This window comes from Planococcus citri, chromosome 3, assembly GCF_950023065.1.
Source record: "Planococcus citri chromosome 3, ihPlaCitr1.1, whole genome shotgun sequence".
Lineage (NCBI taxonomy): Eukaryota > Metazoa > Arthropoda > Insecta > Hemiptera > Pseudococcidae > Planococcus > Planococcus citri.
The window spans coordinates 65,502,923-65,518,136 of NC_088679.1; the positions used below are offsets into that span (position 1 = coordinate 65,502,923).

The window sequence follows — 15,214 nt, forward strand, 5'->3', positions numbered from 1 at the left end:
GTTGTTTGACATATGCCCCTACTTAATAGTGAACAACAGTGCAGTTTTTTTTATTTTCCAGTTTTCAATATTTTACAAAAATAGGTACTTACCTACCTATTTAAGTGATATGGGTAAGGAAGCAACGCAATGATTTTTATCGACTGTAATGGAATAGGAGTGGGGAAGAGGGGAAGTAACAAGAATAGGTACCAGAAATATTCGCCCTTTAAATATTTTGATTGAACTGTCTTTCTACCCTCTCAAGGTCGTTCGTTAGCCTGACTGGTCCGGCCTGGTCTGTTGAGGTCATTAATCCCTGATTATGTCTTCCCAAAGTCGTCCGTTTGTTCGTTTGTCTGTCTGTCTGGTCTCGTGAGGCCATTGACCTGTGTGTCTGGACTCTCAAGATCACTGACCTATCTGCCTAGCTATCCAAGGTCGAGTCAGCCTGTCTGGTCTTTTAAGTCAATGACTTGTTGATATGGCTTCCTAAGGTTGTCTGTCTGACCGTTGGCCTCTTAAGGTCATTGACCCGTCTGTCTGACCACTGATCCCTCGAGGTCGTTAACTCATCGGTCTTGTCTCTTAAGCTTACTGACCTACCTGTTTATCCTCTCATAGTTGTTTATTTACCTGTCTCCTGTCTGGCCTCTTAAGGTCATTGAACTATCTGTCTGACCTCTCAAGATCGTCTGTCTGACCGTTGACCTCTTGAGGTCATTGACCCGTCTGCCTGGTCTCTTATCGGTCTTCTTAGAAACTTGATAATTTTGTTTCAAGTTTTTAAAAGTCACATTTGGTAGGTAGGTATATCATAAAGAGTAATCCCTTCGTCTTCTACTAGCCTTTGCTGGAGTTAAAATCACCATCCATGTTCAAAATTAAAGAAATGGCAGATTTTCAAAATTTTTGAAGCCTTTAAGCTTTTTTCTCATTCTATTCCAGGCAATTTTTCTGAAATTACTGAATAGCTGATTTTAAGAGTTTTGGCCTTTGGGGGATACTTAATATTACTTTTCTTGTAAAATGAACTGCTCCTCTATTTTGTAAAATTTTGTGCTTGCCCGATGCATTTCTCTCGTTTGCCACTATGCTTATTTTAACTTTTTTAAAAATCAATTCAATACTTCATTTTTGCAGCAAATTTTGATTATTAATAATCAAGTAAGTTGGCTTACCTATCTGCAAATAATACGAAAATATTTAATTCACGCCAGACACCAAAATGAAATTAAAATTACTTACTTACTAGCAACGCACATAGATATCATTTTCTTGGAAGAAGTGTACCTAGGTAAGTTTATCTAATCTATTTTCACACTGAATGAAATACCATGACGCAGACAGACAATATTTAAAAATTAAAATGTTATTGCTATTTTAGCTAAAAAAAAAAAATTACAAAAATTATGCAATTGATGATCTCTGATTTATTATATGTAGGTTCAATGAAATATTACTCTCTTACCAATTTATTATCAAGTGAAAAATTTTAATAAAGAAAATCATATCGACACAATTACGCTTAGTTGAACAATATTTTGCAATTTTATTGTTATGTATACTTAGCCGATTTTATTTCAAGTCTCCGAATAGAAGAATTAAAAATGATAAAATAAGCGTAAGATTACGAGTAGGTACCTATAAAGCGACCAGTTGAGCGAATAGAATTTCAAGTGGAAGTGTAACTCGTGTGGGAAGATGTAGTAAAATTTTGTCGTCGTAATAATTTGAAACTTTATTCTGTTCGGGAAAACTATTCATTGTGTACTCTAAAGTACCTAGTACATTTTTTGCGCTGTTGGTGATCGGTTTATAAAACTGGAAAAAAAAATGTCCACGACGATGAAGACTTCAAAAACCACGAGTGCTGCTGAAATGGCATCAGGTCATAAATTATATAAACGAAGATGGTTCATGTTGATTTTGTTTATAATTTACGCATTTAATGGATCTCAGCAATGGGCTCAGTTCACTATAATTAATAATCTAGTCACAAAATACTACAATGTTACGACAACTCAGGTGGAGTGGACGGCGAATGTATTCACATTATCGTATATCATATTGGTTATTCCAGCGTTGTATTTGATCAAATTAATGGTACGTACAATTTAATTTTTGAAAGGTACCTATTTAGAAATGTAAAAGTGAGCAAATTTAACTAGGTGCCTATAAAATGATGATTTTTAACAGGGTGTAAGAAACACGATGATCGTGGGAGCATTGGGCATAACTGTTGGCAATTGGATCAAAGTCCTTTCGGTGGCACCAGATCGTTTTCAAGTGGCTTTCATAGGACAATGTGTTTCTGTATCTTTTCTAATGCTGACTTTTGGATTACTGGGGCGTTTCACTGCTACGTGGTTTGGGGCTGATGAGATTTCCACAGCTGGAGTGTTGGCGATATTAGGAGATCAAGTAGATATCTAAATTATTATTTTTTCAGATCAATAAAAATTTTATTTTTTTATATTAGGTACCTATTTAATAAATCTACTCGTATGTTTATACAGCTTGGTGCAGCCTTTGCTTACTTCTTTCCCACTGTTCTGGTCAAAGATGGTCCCTTGGAAGTAATTGGTAACGGATTATGGAATATGCATCTCTGTGTATCTATTCTTTCAACGGTTATATTTTTCCTAATCCTAGTCTGTAAGTTTCAAAAAATTTCGTAAATATTGATAAAGCAGCTAGAGGATAAATTTTTAAGATTTCGTGTGTGAACATTTTTTTTTTTTTTTTTGAAAGTTTTCCAGGAGAAACCGAAAATGCCTCCGAGTGTAGCGCAAATAAAACAAAAACAGGTGAAAGAAGAGAAATTATTGCCAACTTTGGGTAAACTGATGAAGAAACCACCTTTTCTACTGTTTCTGGTTTCGTATGGATTGAATGGATCTTCCTGCGTGGGATTGGCTACCTGTTTGAATGAATTAATCGTAGTGAATTTTCCAGTAAGTTATATTTCAAACATAGTGACTTTGTATGTACATTTTAGTAACATTTCCATTTATCGATATATTAAGAGTTGTAAATCATCCTGTGTCTAAGTATAATTTCTTCGCAAATATTTCGCATAAAATTTGCGACAATATTGAATAATAGGGAAATATTTTGGAACGCAATGTGTTGCCAATTTTTTTGTCATTTCTGCCAATTTAAAAAAATCGAAAAAATTTTGTGAGTTATTGGCTATTTTTCTGAATTTTTTGAAACGGGCAATAATGACCAAAAAATTGGCATCACTGCGTTTCAAAATATTTCTTCAGTTTCTGAAATTATATCTTTTAATATTTTGGCACAATTGATGAGAATTATATTTGCGAAGAAAGAATTTTCAAAACACGAATTCATCCAAAAATAAGCGATTTGTAAATTTTCAACGCCTCAGTATCGACGTAGAATCTCAATAATACTTTCACATGGGACTGGGCTATTTTTCCCAAAACAGGCTGCGTAGCGACAGGAGCGAAAAAACCACGATTTTTTTCGAAAATTCCCTCTCTTTGAGGGACTATTTTTCTTCTTTAGGGGCACCTCCAAAAATAAAAAATTTTCTGAGTAATTTTAAACTCAAAATGAAGCTCTCTGCTTGGAAATCTGGTCACTTTTTTTGAAGGCGATCCATCCGCCCAGGGTCGGTCTATGTTGTCAATTGGCAAATTAATTTTGCTTTGGAATAGTAAAACAAAAAAAATCACCTAGAAATAAGTAGGTACATTACCAGGTGCAATTTCAGTGCATGAATAATTTTTGGGTACCTATTATTGAAAAATTCAAAGGCTCATATCTCATTTTTTAAAAAACTTGAAATCGAATATTTTTAGAAAGAGATTTTGAATGATTTTTTTTTCGACTGCTATAGATTATGCTGTTGCTCCTCCACCCCATTCCCCTTCCGTTTCAGGAGTGAAAAGTAAACATTTTTTCATAATTTATCTCAGTCACAACTTCATGCACAAGGAAGGTTAAAAATCGAAGGGCTAAAAATGGAAATAAGTAATCAAAATCTTATCAAGTTGAGCCAGAACTCAGAAATTTGATCTGCACTCTATTTTTGTTTTCCTAAATTGATTACAACCGGTTTCGAACAGTTTTGAGCATTTCTGAAGCAGCTCTAGCAGATTTTTAAAAGTTGAAATTTTCAAATTTTTCAAATTCTCAATGAAATTGCTGAAAAAATACATCTTTCTAAACTACCTAACAGAAGTCGATTTTGGAAAAATGGTGCGCTATCAACCAAGCGATTCACTATCAAGAACCAATCGCGTTTATCCGTAGTAAAGTTAACTTTCTAAGGTAATAGAAGGTTTTCAATAATACTTTTTAAAAATTCTGGTATTTCTAAAACATGGCTAGAGGCTCCAGATCAGCTTAAAACTTCCTCCAATTGGCTCAGCATGTTTCAAAATCACTTCTAACCACATAAACATTTTTGAAATTTTTGGGAATTACCCTCGGAGATTTTTGTTTAGAGACAGGAATAAAATTGAGTGAAAACATAGAAATACGTAATAACGCCGCAAAAATGTATGTTTTTATTTCCATCTTGAGGTGTTTAAAAATGGTCTATTTCTAGAGGTTGAATTTAGGCTTACGGTTAAAATCAAGCGAACTAATCAAAATTGGGGTCTTTAAGTCTTCATTATGAATTGCAAAGAAAATCCTATCCCTACTGATAGGTATGAACATTTTCATAAATTTGCGGAAGTAAGCCATAAAAAAATCATGAAATTGAAGAAAAAAAAATGCAATCACTTTTTAAAAAAATACCAATTAAATTAAAAAAACTACATTTGTGATGGGTGCAGCTACTGAAGCATGATAAAATGTTGTTGTCATCATACAAGCCCAGATAGTGTATGAATAACAGGAGGAATATACTTCATGAAATACTTTTACTATTCAAAAAATTTACTAAGTCCAGAGTTGAAGCAATTATATTGGCCTTTTAGTACCAACAATTCCAACAATGGGGATAGCCGAGTGGTCTAAGTGGGTAAGTTACTAGTAGTGAGTGACTGAAGGGTCGTAGGTTCGAGCCCTGCCTAGGGCAAAAAAATTTTTCCTCTCCAAATTGATTTTTAGGATGAGGTTTCCTAGCACTGTGCTGTACTGTGCTTGTTTCAATGAAGAAACGTAGATTTAGTCATTAATTAATTTAATTAATATATTTTCGCGCATTTTTCAATGAGGGCAGTTCAAGTACTAGTTAACCAGTTCCAACTACTAATCAGAGTGCCAAAATATTACTAGTTAAAACTAGTACTTTTTTTTTCATCGAACTACTAGTATTTTTTCTATTAGGATAACCTATGCCTTAATTTTTTTAATTTTCGAAATTGAATTACCTCCCCTTCTGAGGGCTTATTTTCTAGTAGATAGTGGATAAAGTAGGCGAGAAAAAATTCCTAGAATTGCTGAATGCGCCAAAATAGCTCAAAAGTGTCCCGAATGGTGTAGGTAATATTGGAACCCACGGTTCAATGTGATAGGTACTTAGAGGTTGTTTTGAGCTGCTCTGAAGCTACCAACGTATTATTGGATTCTCCAATAATATGAGAAAAATATTCGTAAAAAGAGTCAAAGTGAAATTCAAATCTGTAAACTCGGATACATCGTGTTTGTGGCATTTTTGATTAATTTAAGTAGGTACAAGTTTTCAAAAACCAATTCTGTCGATTATTCGAATTCAAAAAATTCTCAAGTGTGGTTATTTTTGAAAAAAAGAAATTCTCATTTACAAACCTACAAACGTGTCAATGTAAAAAGCTAAAATTGGATTTACTATTTACTTCAAGTTTTTTTGATTCTCAAAATTGCTTGGATGAAGGTCCTTTTGAACTATTCTGAAGTATTCAGCAAATCTTACATATGTGGATATATCATCTCCCTAAAAAAAAAAAATGAGAGAGATTTGAACCAATGTAATATTCCGACAGATACCTACCTACGTAAAGTTTTCAAAAAGTGCCTAAATTTATCGAAAGATTTACAAAAAAGATATCTATACGTACTTACCTATTTTTGAATTCACAGGCGCTGAAATTCCATTTTATTTTAGCCATTCTTATGATAGGTAATTTCTCCAAGTAGAACCCGAAATTCCACTGAAGGCGCCTGAACTTTTCAATTACCCCCTCCCCTTCTCCCAATTGATTTAAGAGAAGGAAACTGACCATAAAGTCAATTTCAGCTTTCTATTTCAATTTCATCAAAATTTGATTTCTTTAGCTAAATGAACTAAAGAATACCTGTACCTAATAGTATGTACTCAATATTATCCAAAAATTTGTCAAAAATCGATACTTAAATGGAATTTAACTCCTGAAATTCGGTCTGGAGATGTATTTTTGGATGCACTTTTAATTTGTTCACCTAGTCCAAAAAATGTTCTACCAGTTGAGATACCTACCTCCCTTCTCTTGTGAGTAGATACTTCTTTATTTCAGTGAGTAATTCGTTCTGTTCTCGAAAAATTTCTTTTCTGATTTTTTTTCTCCATAGCTTTATGAAATCTTATACAATATGTATCCACTTACTATTCATACTTACAGGGTGGTGTAAGTGATGCTGGAAATATCGGCTCCACTATTATGCTGAGTGGAATTGTAAGTTCATTACTAATTGGAAAAATCTTAGATAAAACTCGATTATTCAAGTGAGTTTAAAATATGTAATAAGAACAAAATAATATACTTAATTAAAATTACTTTTTTTCAATACCATTTTGGTATTCTTGTATTGTCTATACAAAAATAAGTAGGTATGTACCTAACGAAAAATGCGACATTTTGATTTACAGGGAATGTGCTAATGTTTTGACAACTGGTACAGCCTTGTCGATGATGTTTTTTACGTGGTCTTTAAAATCTGGAAATATTTTCTACGTTTACTTGGCCGCAGGTCTTCTTGGGTAAGCTATTTGCCTAGCTAATCTAGCATAATACGAGTATGCAATATGATTAAGCCTTATTTACCTATTTTTGCAGATTTTTCGTGATGGGATATTACTCGGTTGGAATGCAAATAGGAATAGAGCTCACGTATCCTATACACGAAGAAATATCAACAGCCATAAGTTTCCTTTCAACTGGAGTATTTGCCTTCGTATTCACCATCGTTTATGGTTACACGATCAAATCTTACGGCGATTTAGCATCAAATATTGGAATATCTGTGTTGGTCGTTATCTCTTGCATTATCACATTCTGCTTACCAGTTGATTTGAAACGACAACGAGCTGAAAATGAGCCCAAAGAGAAGCCTAGCGAATTGGATGAATTTATATAATTTATAGGTTTCGATTTTTATTTTCTTTTAGTAATCTCAGGCGCAAAAGTTACCTATACCTATTGTATAACGCTTACCAGAATTAAACCAGGTTGTGAAAATTCAATCAGGTTAAATTCAATTGTGCAATATTTTGTAATTATTCAACAACGTAAATACTTAGTGTACATATACTTAAGATGTTTAATTTTTACAATACCTACACGAGACATAAAGTAATTCCAAGTTCTCGACTTGAATTGTTTATTAAAGATACCAGAATGAGTTGTAAAATTTTGGTCGAATAAACGGTAAAATAAATTTGTGTTTTGTAAGCACTTAGTCTACATATTTGCGTACCTCTTCATCAAGTTGAATTTCACGAATAGTGAGTTAGTAGAGTTTTTGAAATTGGATTTTGGATTTTACTAAGTAATTTTACTCAAAAAGAGAAGACTTGAGTAGTACTTACAGGAAAACAACGACGTAACTTCATTTAATTTTTTTTTTCAATTTAATTTTGTTTGTTGAGGAATGCTCTTTCATGTACTTAGGTACCTAATTTATGTAAAATAAAAAACTTATCGGCTCCATTTTACTAAAAAAATAACTAATTGTAAGAGGTAAAAATGAAAAATTTGAAGCAAAATAATTAGGTACCAAAATTTTTTTCATTTTTTTTCTTGGTGTAATTTTGTTCATCGATCTAGAATTCTTGCTCAGAATTGTTCCAACAAACCTATGGAATACATTTCAAACAAAATTCAAGTCGTCAAATAATGATTACTTTTGAGACGAACAACATTTCAAACTTTAAAACACTCTCCAAGGTGAAACATTTATTTTAATAAAAAAAACTGGTTACTCTTCTTTCCCTGTATCTACTCTCACTTCTAATGTTTTGAAAGTTTGTGATTGGAATCTAAATAAAGTGTTTAAAAAAGGAATCAAATTATAAAAGAACATCCAAAAACCAGATTTTAGAGAATCAGCGTAAAAAAACATACCTACTTATTTACTTAATTTGATTTTTTTGTAGTATTTTTCAATAAAATTTTATGGTGATTTTTAAAATAAATTTTCTCTTGGTGATTTAATTAGAATTTTATTTTTTGAAATTCAGCTTACCTAGATCTTTATGTGTTGATTTCAAATTGATTTTTTGGTGTTGAATTCTAATGAATTTTTTTCGAGTGATGACAAATGATTTTTTTTTGTGATGATTTCAAGTGAATTTTTTGTGGTAATTTAGAATGAATGTTAAATGATAATTTAGTTTGGAACTTTTTAGTGATTATTTCAAATTTTAATATGCAATTTTTTTGGTGATTATTTTTAGAATGAATTTTCACTTGGTGATTTAGAATTTTATTTTTTGAAATTCAGCTTAGATCATTTCGTGGTTATTTCAAATTGATTTTTTAGAGTTGAATTCTTTCAAAATAAGTTCGTAAAATCCTTAAATTTGTAAATTGAGCAAAAATTCATCTAATTTCTTTTTTTTGTATAAACGATACTTACCTGCCCCTTCAAGTTTAAAGATAAGCAACTGTTTTTACCTAATTCTTGAGAAGGAATGGTCAGAAGTGATGAGAATGAAGCTCTGTTCTTCTCTTCTGAACAAAAAGGGGTATACCTACGAATCCTGTCGCTTTTTCATTTACCTAAAATATTGTTTTGAAAGAGCAATATACTTATGTACTTCAGAAATTTTAAAATTAATAAAAACTTTTAATATGAATAATTCAAAATGACTTTTGATGATGAGTTTTTTTTTTTTTTTTTCAACACTTCAACGAAATAATTATAGCTCATCTTTAAAATTGAAGGAGCCGTATAAGTTTAAATTTTCAAGTGAGCCTTAAATTTATCACCTTTTCTGTCAATTTCAAAGATGGGCCATGGTACGAGGGGCGGTTGATTCAGATCAAGCAAAAGTATTCGTCTTTGGCGTTCAAAATTAACCCAAATTTTCGACAAATTGAATACATACCTAACTAAAGAGCGATAATATGATACGTCGCCCACTCAAAACTAGGAAGGAATGTCCCTGAACGTGATTATGCTTCATTGCGATATATGTAGAGCTTTACAACACTGTTAAATAAAACGATATCAACTGTAATAATATAAACCTCGAGTAGCCGAATTGTGCGATGATTATTAAAATGATAAATGTTGGATTAGCAGTCTTCAGTAGGTATAAATAGCGTAAAGAATGAAATTGCGAGTGATTTCGCGCACATAGGAACCTACTAATGATTTTCAGATTTACTGTGTATTACGAGTAGAATGTTAGTGTCATTTTAGTTTTTTTGTTCGTAGTCGTAAAAATACCTAAGTTAAAAAAATATGAAGTCTTCCGCGGATACCAATAAAGTAGCAGATCATAAATTATACAAACGAAGATGGTTTATGTTGTTTATATTTGTGATTTATGTGTTCAATGGCTCGCAACAATGGGCCCAATTTACTATTATCAATAATTTGGTCACAAAGTATTACAATGTTACAACCACACAAGTAGAATGGACGGCGAATGTGTTTACTTTATCGTACATCATACTTGTTGTACCGGCGTTATATCTGATTGACTTTTTGGTAAGTCAAAGAACCAATACAATTAAAATAGGTACCTATAATTATTTAAAATTCACGTTAAAATAGAAATAGATGCTCTATTTTTTGTATAGGGTGTTAGATACACGATGATCCTTGGAGCATGCGGTATCACAGTTGGCAACTGGATCAAAGTATTTTCAGTGGCACCAGATCGCTTTCATGTGGCTTTCTTGGGGCAATGTTGTTCAGTTTCTTTTCTAATGATGACTTACGGATTAATGGGACGTTTTACTGCTATGTGGTTTGGAGCTGATGAGATCTCAACTGCTGGAGTTTTAGCCATTTTAGGAGATCAAGTGAGTAATTTTTCACTTGTTTAAGTATTTGTTTTTCAATCTCATATCGAAGGAGTCTGCAAACTGCATTTTTCAAATTTGGCTGGGGTCAGAAAAGAACACTAATGAGAACAAGAATAAAAAGAGACTCGAAAATAATGATTTTATGCTTATTTTGGCTTCAATTAAAACCATTTCTAGTCCCAAAAGGGAATTGAAAAAAAAAGTTCAACAAATTGAACGAAGCTTGCCCAAACCAAATATTTTTGAGTCCATTTCATTCCCCCCTCCCCTCACAACCATAAATATAAACGTACGTAATGTGCCTCAAATTCAACATTCTTCATGTATGAAAAAAGTTATTCAAAATTTTGAAAACTTTAATGAAAAGTAGTTACCTATATTGAAATCCGTATATTTCAGAGCTTTTTTTGAAAGAGTTGAAAACTTTAAAAATTTGTAGAAAAATAAAAGAAAGTTTAGAGATTTTTGAATCACCCACTTGCTTCAAAATTTATTTTTGGGTAGGTAAATTTGTGTTTTAAAAATATTTTGTTCTCGAATATTCCAATTCTTCGAGTATGGTATTTGAAATTGGCAATAATGATCAACACTGTACTCCAAAATATTCCCCAAATTTTGGAAATGAGGTATATTTTGACGTTCTGGAAAAACTGATGCGAAATATTTGGGGGAAAATAACTTCAAAATACAAATATACCCAAAAATAACCGCTTTGCAAATTTTTAAACCACCCAAGAAAACCTTAAAAGTACTCGTAGTCTTGGATTTTGATGGTAATGACTTAGATCGACGCAGAATTCGAAAATTTCCCCACTCGACCAGAACTAAAAAATTTTTTGAATGACTTTCAACACAAAATGGAGGTTTTCTCTGAACTTGGTCAAAATCCTTCGACTTTTTAGTTGTTTTGAAGATAGAAATCCATTAAAAATAAGTATAGTGCTTTGTACTTACGGGATAAAAACAAAAAAAAATCATAATTTAAAAAAATCATAATATTCAATTCATTTATTTATTTGGATACCTAATGTCTAAAACATCTAAAACGTAATATTAATAGGTACCTATAGGTACATAATTTACCTAAATTAATTGCACCAGAATTTTTCTAAATATCAACTCCCTCCTCTGAAAAATAGAATAAAAAAGAACAAAAGAAGTCAAGGAAGAAATTTCAAAGTCTGCATCAAATAAATAGTAAACAGCCACCTTTTTTAAAGAACTCCCTTCTTCCAGAGCACAACAAAAAATTATTAACACAAAATTTAGCCTCTCTTTCGTAAAAAAATAAAAAAAAAAATGAAAATTTGATTACAAAAATTATCCAATTTAATTTTCGTGCCAGAGTCACTAAAAAGATAACTTTTTTACAGAAAAAAAAAAAACGATTTTTCAAATAACATTAAGTAACCCATTTACTGAAACGAACTCTTAGAGCCCCAAAATCGAATTTTTAAATGCAAAACAATTCTGACACAGATAGAAAAATTTTGAAAAGTTTTTTCCTATTCATTTTTTTTTCTATTCTTTTAACTTTGGAAGGCTCTACAAGGTTTTTTGAAAGAATTCTAACAATGAGATTGAAAATTAAAAAAAATTACAATTTTTCTTTCATTTAATTTTTTAATTTTTGATTAGGTAGGTACTCTGTTTTGAGAGACCAACATTGTACTTGGAGGAAGAAAGAGTTTTTTTCGTTGGAAAAAAAGTTGTTTGGAAAAATTCAGCCTTACTTAACTAATTTGAAAATCGTGGAAAAATCTTTCCAACTAGGTCAATTTTTTTGATTTTTTTTAGCTTTTTTCACCTGGTGAAGAAGAATGACACATCATTTTTTCAACTTGGAATTTATTTTTCAATTGGTTTTTAATGACCGTTTACATTGAGATGGTTGTATTGTTCAAATTTCCAGCTAGGTGCAGCATTTGCTTACTATTTTCCCACTGTTCTGGTGAAAGATGGTCCCGAGGAAGCCATTGGTAATGGATTGAGAAACATGCATCTTTGTGTATCCATCACTTCGACTGTTATATTGTTTCTGGTTTTAATCTGTAAGTTATGGAATTTATAAACAAGATGAAACGTAGAATATCAATGTACTTGTGATTTACTTTAATAACTAAGTAACTTATCAGCCATTATACCTAATCTTTTAAAACCTACCTATTAGGTGCATAATTAATTTTCTTTTGCTTAGTTTTTGAAGCAAAACCCAAACTGCCACCCAGTGTAGCTCAAATTAAACAAAAACAAGCTAAACAAGAAAAAATATTACCAACTCTGGTCAAACTGGCGAGGAAACCGGCATTTTTACTGTTTATGGTTTCTTATGGGTTAAATTGTGCTTCATTCGTTGCTTTGGCTACTTGTTTGAATGAAATCGTCGTGACAAATTTTCCGGTAAGTTTCATTCTACCTATTTGTGTGTATTGCATACCTTAGTATTCACCTTTCAGCAGGAACATAGGCAACCTATGCATCTTGAGAAATCCAAGAGATATTTTTTGAGATCCTGTGGTATTTTTCTTGAAAAATTGTTCTCTGAGATGGGTACAGTTGTTTTTCTTGCACAGGATTACGTTAAAAATAAATATTAAAATGAGAGTAAGGACGATGAAATTTATTACCTATAGCTTAACTCGAATAATATTGTGCTTTGTGCATTTTATCATTACAGGGAGCAGTCAGTGATGCTGGAAATATTGGCTCTTTAATGATGATCAGTGGAATTATAAGTTCACTTATCGTCGGAAAGGTTCTGGACAAGACTCGGAAATTCAAGTTAATACTTTACTTTACTGTCTCACTTTGAAATTACTTATGGTATATAGGTAGGTACTTAGGCTGCAGATTAAAAATCTGTTTCGTTATTTTTGATTGTAGAGAATGTGCTGTTGTTTTAACCTGCGGTACGACCCTCTCTATGATTGCATTTACGTGGTCGTTGAAATCTGGTAATATTTTGTTCGTCTATGGAGCTGCATGTATCATTGGGTAAGATCGAACAAATAATGCATAACTACCTATAGCCAGTAAATTCCATCCCGACCTCATTTCAATTTTCAAATGCTCTCTGTTTGCATTTTTTTTTTTTTTTTTTTTTTTTAGATTTTTTGTTATGGGATACTATTCTAGTGGAATGCAATTAGGTATCGAGCTTACTTTTCCAATACACGAAGAAATATCCACTGCTATAACTTTTCTTTCTGGAATGACGTGCGCTTTCGTGATAACCGTAGCATATGGCTACATGATAAAGGGCTTCGGTGACTTAAATTCTAACATCGTGATGATCGTATTGAATATTATCGCAATCATAGCCACATTATGTATACCGGTTGATTTGAAACGTCAACGAGCTGAAAATGAGCCGAATCCGAAATCTAGCGAATTAAAAGAATTCATTTAGAAGTCTCACCTTCTTCATCATGATGATCTCAAAAGAGTAGGTATACCTACCAAAAATTTCCAAACGCGCAATCCTAGTTGGATAAAAGTATTAAAATTTATATTAAAATAAACCAACTTGCGTAACATTTTGCAACAATTTTATTTCAGACCAATATATTCGAGTATGAGCATTTACCTACACAAACGATAACTTAATCCGAAAATTGAAGATTGTTTTGATCGATGTACTTCAACTGGTTGTAAATTATTATCGTGAAGTATCTGAAATTGTAGTATTGATCGAATCGTAAAATATTTCGTGTTATTTTGAAACTAAACGTGAAATGGTTTTGTTTACGTGAAATAACGTAAGAACAAAAGCCAATCAATAACTCATCACTAAATAAATTTTTAAATAAAATTACTCAAAGACTCTCACATCAATCCATTCGTCCTTATATGAAGCAAAATGAATTAAAATCGATTAAATATTAATATCTACACATTACGCAAAAATGATTCAGAAAAAGAAACTTTCATTTGAAATTCAACAACGTTCCTACTTTTTAATTTAGTCTATAGTTACGCTGTAGTTGTCATAATTATTTACAAGGAATCGATTAGGCAACTTATCTCACATCTTTGATAAACTCCCGATATTTTCAATTTTTTTTTATTTAATAATTTTTATTTTTTTTAATGTTCTATTCGTCTTCATCTATTTTTCATTTCTTGGGTATTTCTCTGCAGTTATTTTTCTTCGCATTTTTTTCTTTTTGAAGTTTCAATTTCAAGAATATTTTTAGCTTGTTTCATACTGCATATTTTTTGCAAAATAATTATTTTGATTCCTTAGACTTGTTTTTATTCTTCATTTTTTAACCTGAAATTATTGGTTACATTACCGCATGGATTCCTATTTTAAACTGTTAAGTAGGTATCAGTACTACTTTTTAAATTCTTTCTGCTGTTTTTATTTCAATCAGTTTTTTTACTTTTTTTTTATTTATTCAAATATTTGTGATTTTCTTGATTTTTGAAATTTTTAAAATATTTTTTGCATCATTCATTTTTTATTTTTTTTTATTCTTTTATCCCCTTGCATTTTTTTCATCTTTTTAATTTTTAAAAATATATTTTACCATCATTCAAATTGTTTTTCATTATCGGATATTTTTTGTATGTAATATTGTAATCTAATTTTATTGTCATTTTTTTTTCATTTTTGGGAACAAAAATTATCCCAATATCATTTCTGTTTATTTCAAACTGGTTCCCGATAAATTGAATACGTATTTGAGAGCGATGCGTTTGTAAGATTGCAGCACCGTCGAACTCTCAGAACTTGGAAGTAACATGCACGTAATGATGGATCTCATTGCTGAGAAATAGAGCTTAAATTGAATAAAACCTTATCAAATGAACCTACCTAATAAAACCCTCAAGTAGGTACCTACCCAGTTGAATTTCTCAACAATTATTAAAGTGATAAAAATGTACTCGTAGATAGCGCGTTAAGAGCAGAACCACGAGTGTTTCGCATTTTCAAGTAGGTATTGATAAATAATGCTTCCTATACAAATGTACCCAATACGTAAATTGTCAGTACCTACTAGTATTATATGTATTGTTTTCTCATACAGGGATCA

The 15,214-nt window shown here is 31.5% G+C and overlaps 2 protein-coding genes across 4 annotated transcripts; both read left to right on the plus strand.

The window, feature by feature from the left end:
• Window positions 1-1,595: 1,595 nt before the first annotated feature.
• LOC135842116 (uncharacterized MFS-type transporter C09D4.1-like) lies at window positions 1,596-7,575 on the plus strand. The gene is made up of 7 exons (XM_065359483.1): window positions 1,596-2,085; window positions 2,179-2,403; window positions 2,499-2,637; window positions 2,734-2,936; window positions 6,540-6,643; window positions 6,788-6,898; window positions 6,975-7,575. The coding sequence occupies exons 1-7, from the start codon at window positions 1,816-1,818 to the stop codon at window positions 7,273-7,275; spliced, it is 1,353 nt and encodes a 450-aa protein (XP_065215555.1). The 5' UTR covers window positions 1,596-1,815; the 3' UTR covers window positions 7,276-7,575.
• Window positions 7,576-9,165: 1,590 nt separating this feature from the next.
• On the plus strand, window positions 9,166-15,205 carry LOC135842119 (uncharacterized MFS-type transporter C09D4.1-like). Of its 3 annotated transcripts, XM_065359487.1 has the most exons (8): window positions 9,166-9,855; window positions 9,948-10,172; window positions 12,088-12,226; window positions 12,373-12,575; window positions 12,853-12,956; window positions 13,059-13,169; window positions 13,284-13,620; window positions 13,734-15,205. In XM_065359487.1, the coding sequence occupies exons 1-7, from the start codon at window positions 9,607-9,609 to the stop codon at window positions 13,582-13,584; spliced, it is 1,332 nt and encodes a 443-aa protein (XP_065215559.1). In that variant the 5' UTR covers window positions 9,166-9,606; the 3' UTR covers window positions 13,585-13,620; window positions 13,734-15,205. The 3 variants fall into 3 exon arrangements, with proteins under 3 accessions (XP_065215559.1, XP_065215558.1, XP_065215560.1); XM_065359486.1 differs by lacking the exon at window positions 13,734-15,205 and having other exon boundaries at window positions 13,284-13,711; XM_065359488.1 differs by lacking the exon at window positions 13,734-15,205 and having other exon boundaries at window positions 9,721-9,855; window positions 9,928-10,172; window positions 13,284-13,711.
• The last annotated feature ends 9 nt before the right edge of the window (window positions 15,206-15,214 follow it).

Excerpts from the sequence above, each read along its gene's own strand:
- LOC135842119 (XM_065359487.1), top strand. The coding sequence starts at position 9,607 with ATGAAGTCTTCCGCGGATACCAATAAAGTAGCAGATCATAAATTATAC. Across the intron at positions 12,576-12,852 it reads TCGTCGTGACAAATTTTCCG|GGAGCAGTCAGTGATGCTGG; the intron begins GTAAGTTTCATT and ends TTATCATTACAG. Across the intron at positions 12,957-13,058 it reads GACAAGACTCGGAAATTCAA|AGAATGTGCTGTTGTTTTAA; the intron begins GTTAATACTTTA and ends TTTTGATTGTAG.
- LOC135842116 (XM_065359483.1), top strand. The coding sequence starts at position 1,816 with ATGTCCACGACGATGAAGACTTCAAAAACCACGAGTGCTGCTGAAATG. Across the intron at positions 2,086-2,178 it reads TGTATTTGATCAAATTAATG|GGTGTAAGAAACACGATGAT; the intron begins GTACGTACAATT and ends GATTTTTAACAG. Across the intron at positions 2,638-2,733 it reads ATTTTTCCTAATCCTAGTCT|TTTTCCAGGAGAAACCGAAA; the intron begins GTAAGTTTCAAA and ends TTTTTTTGAAAG.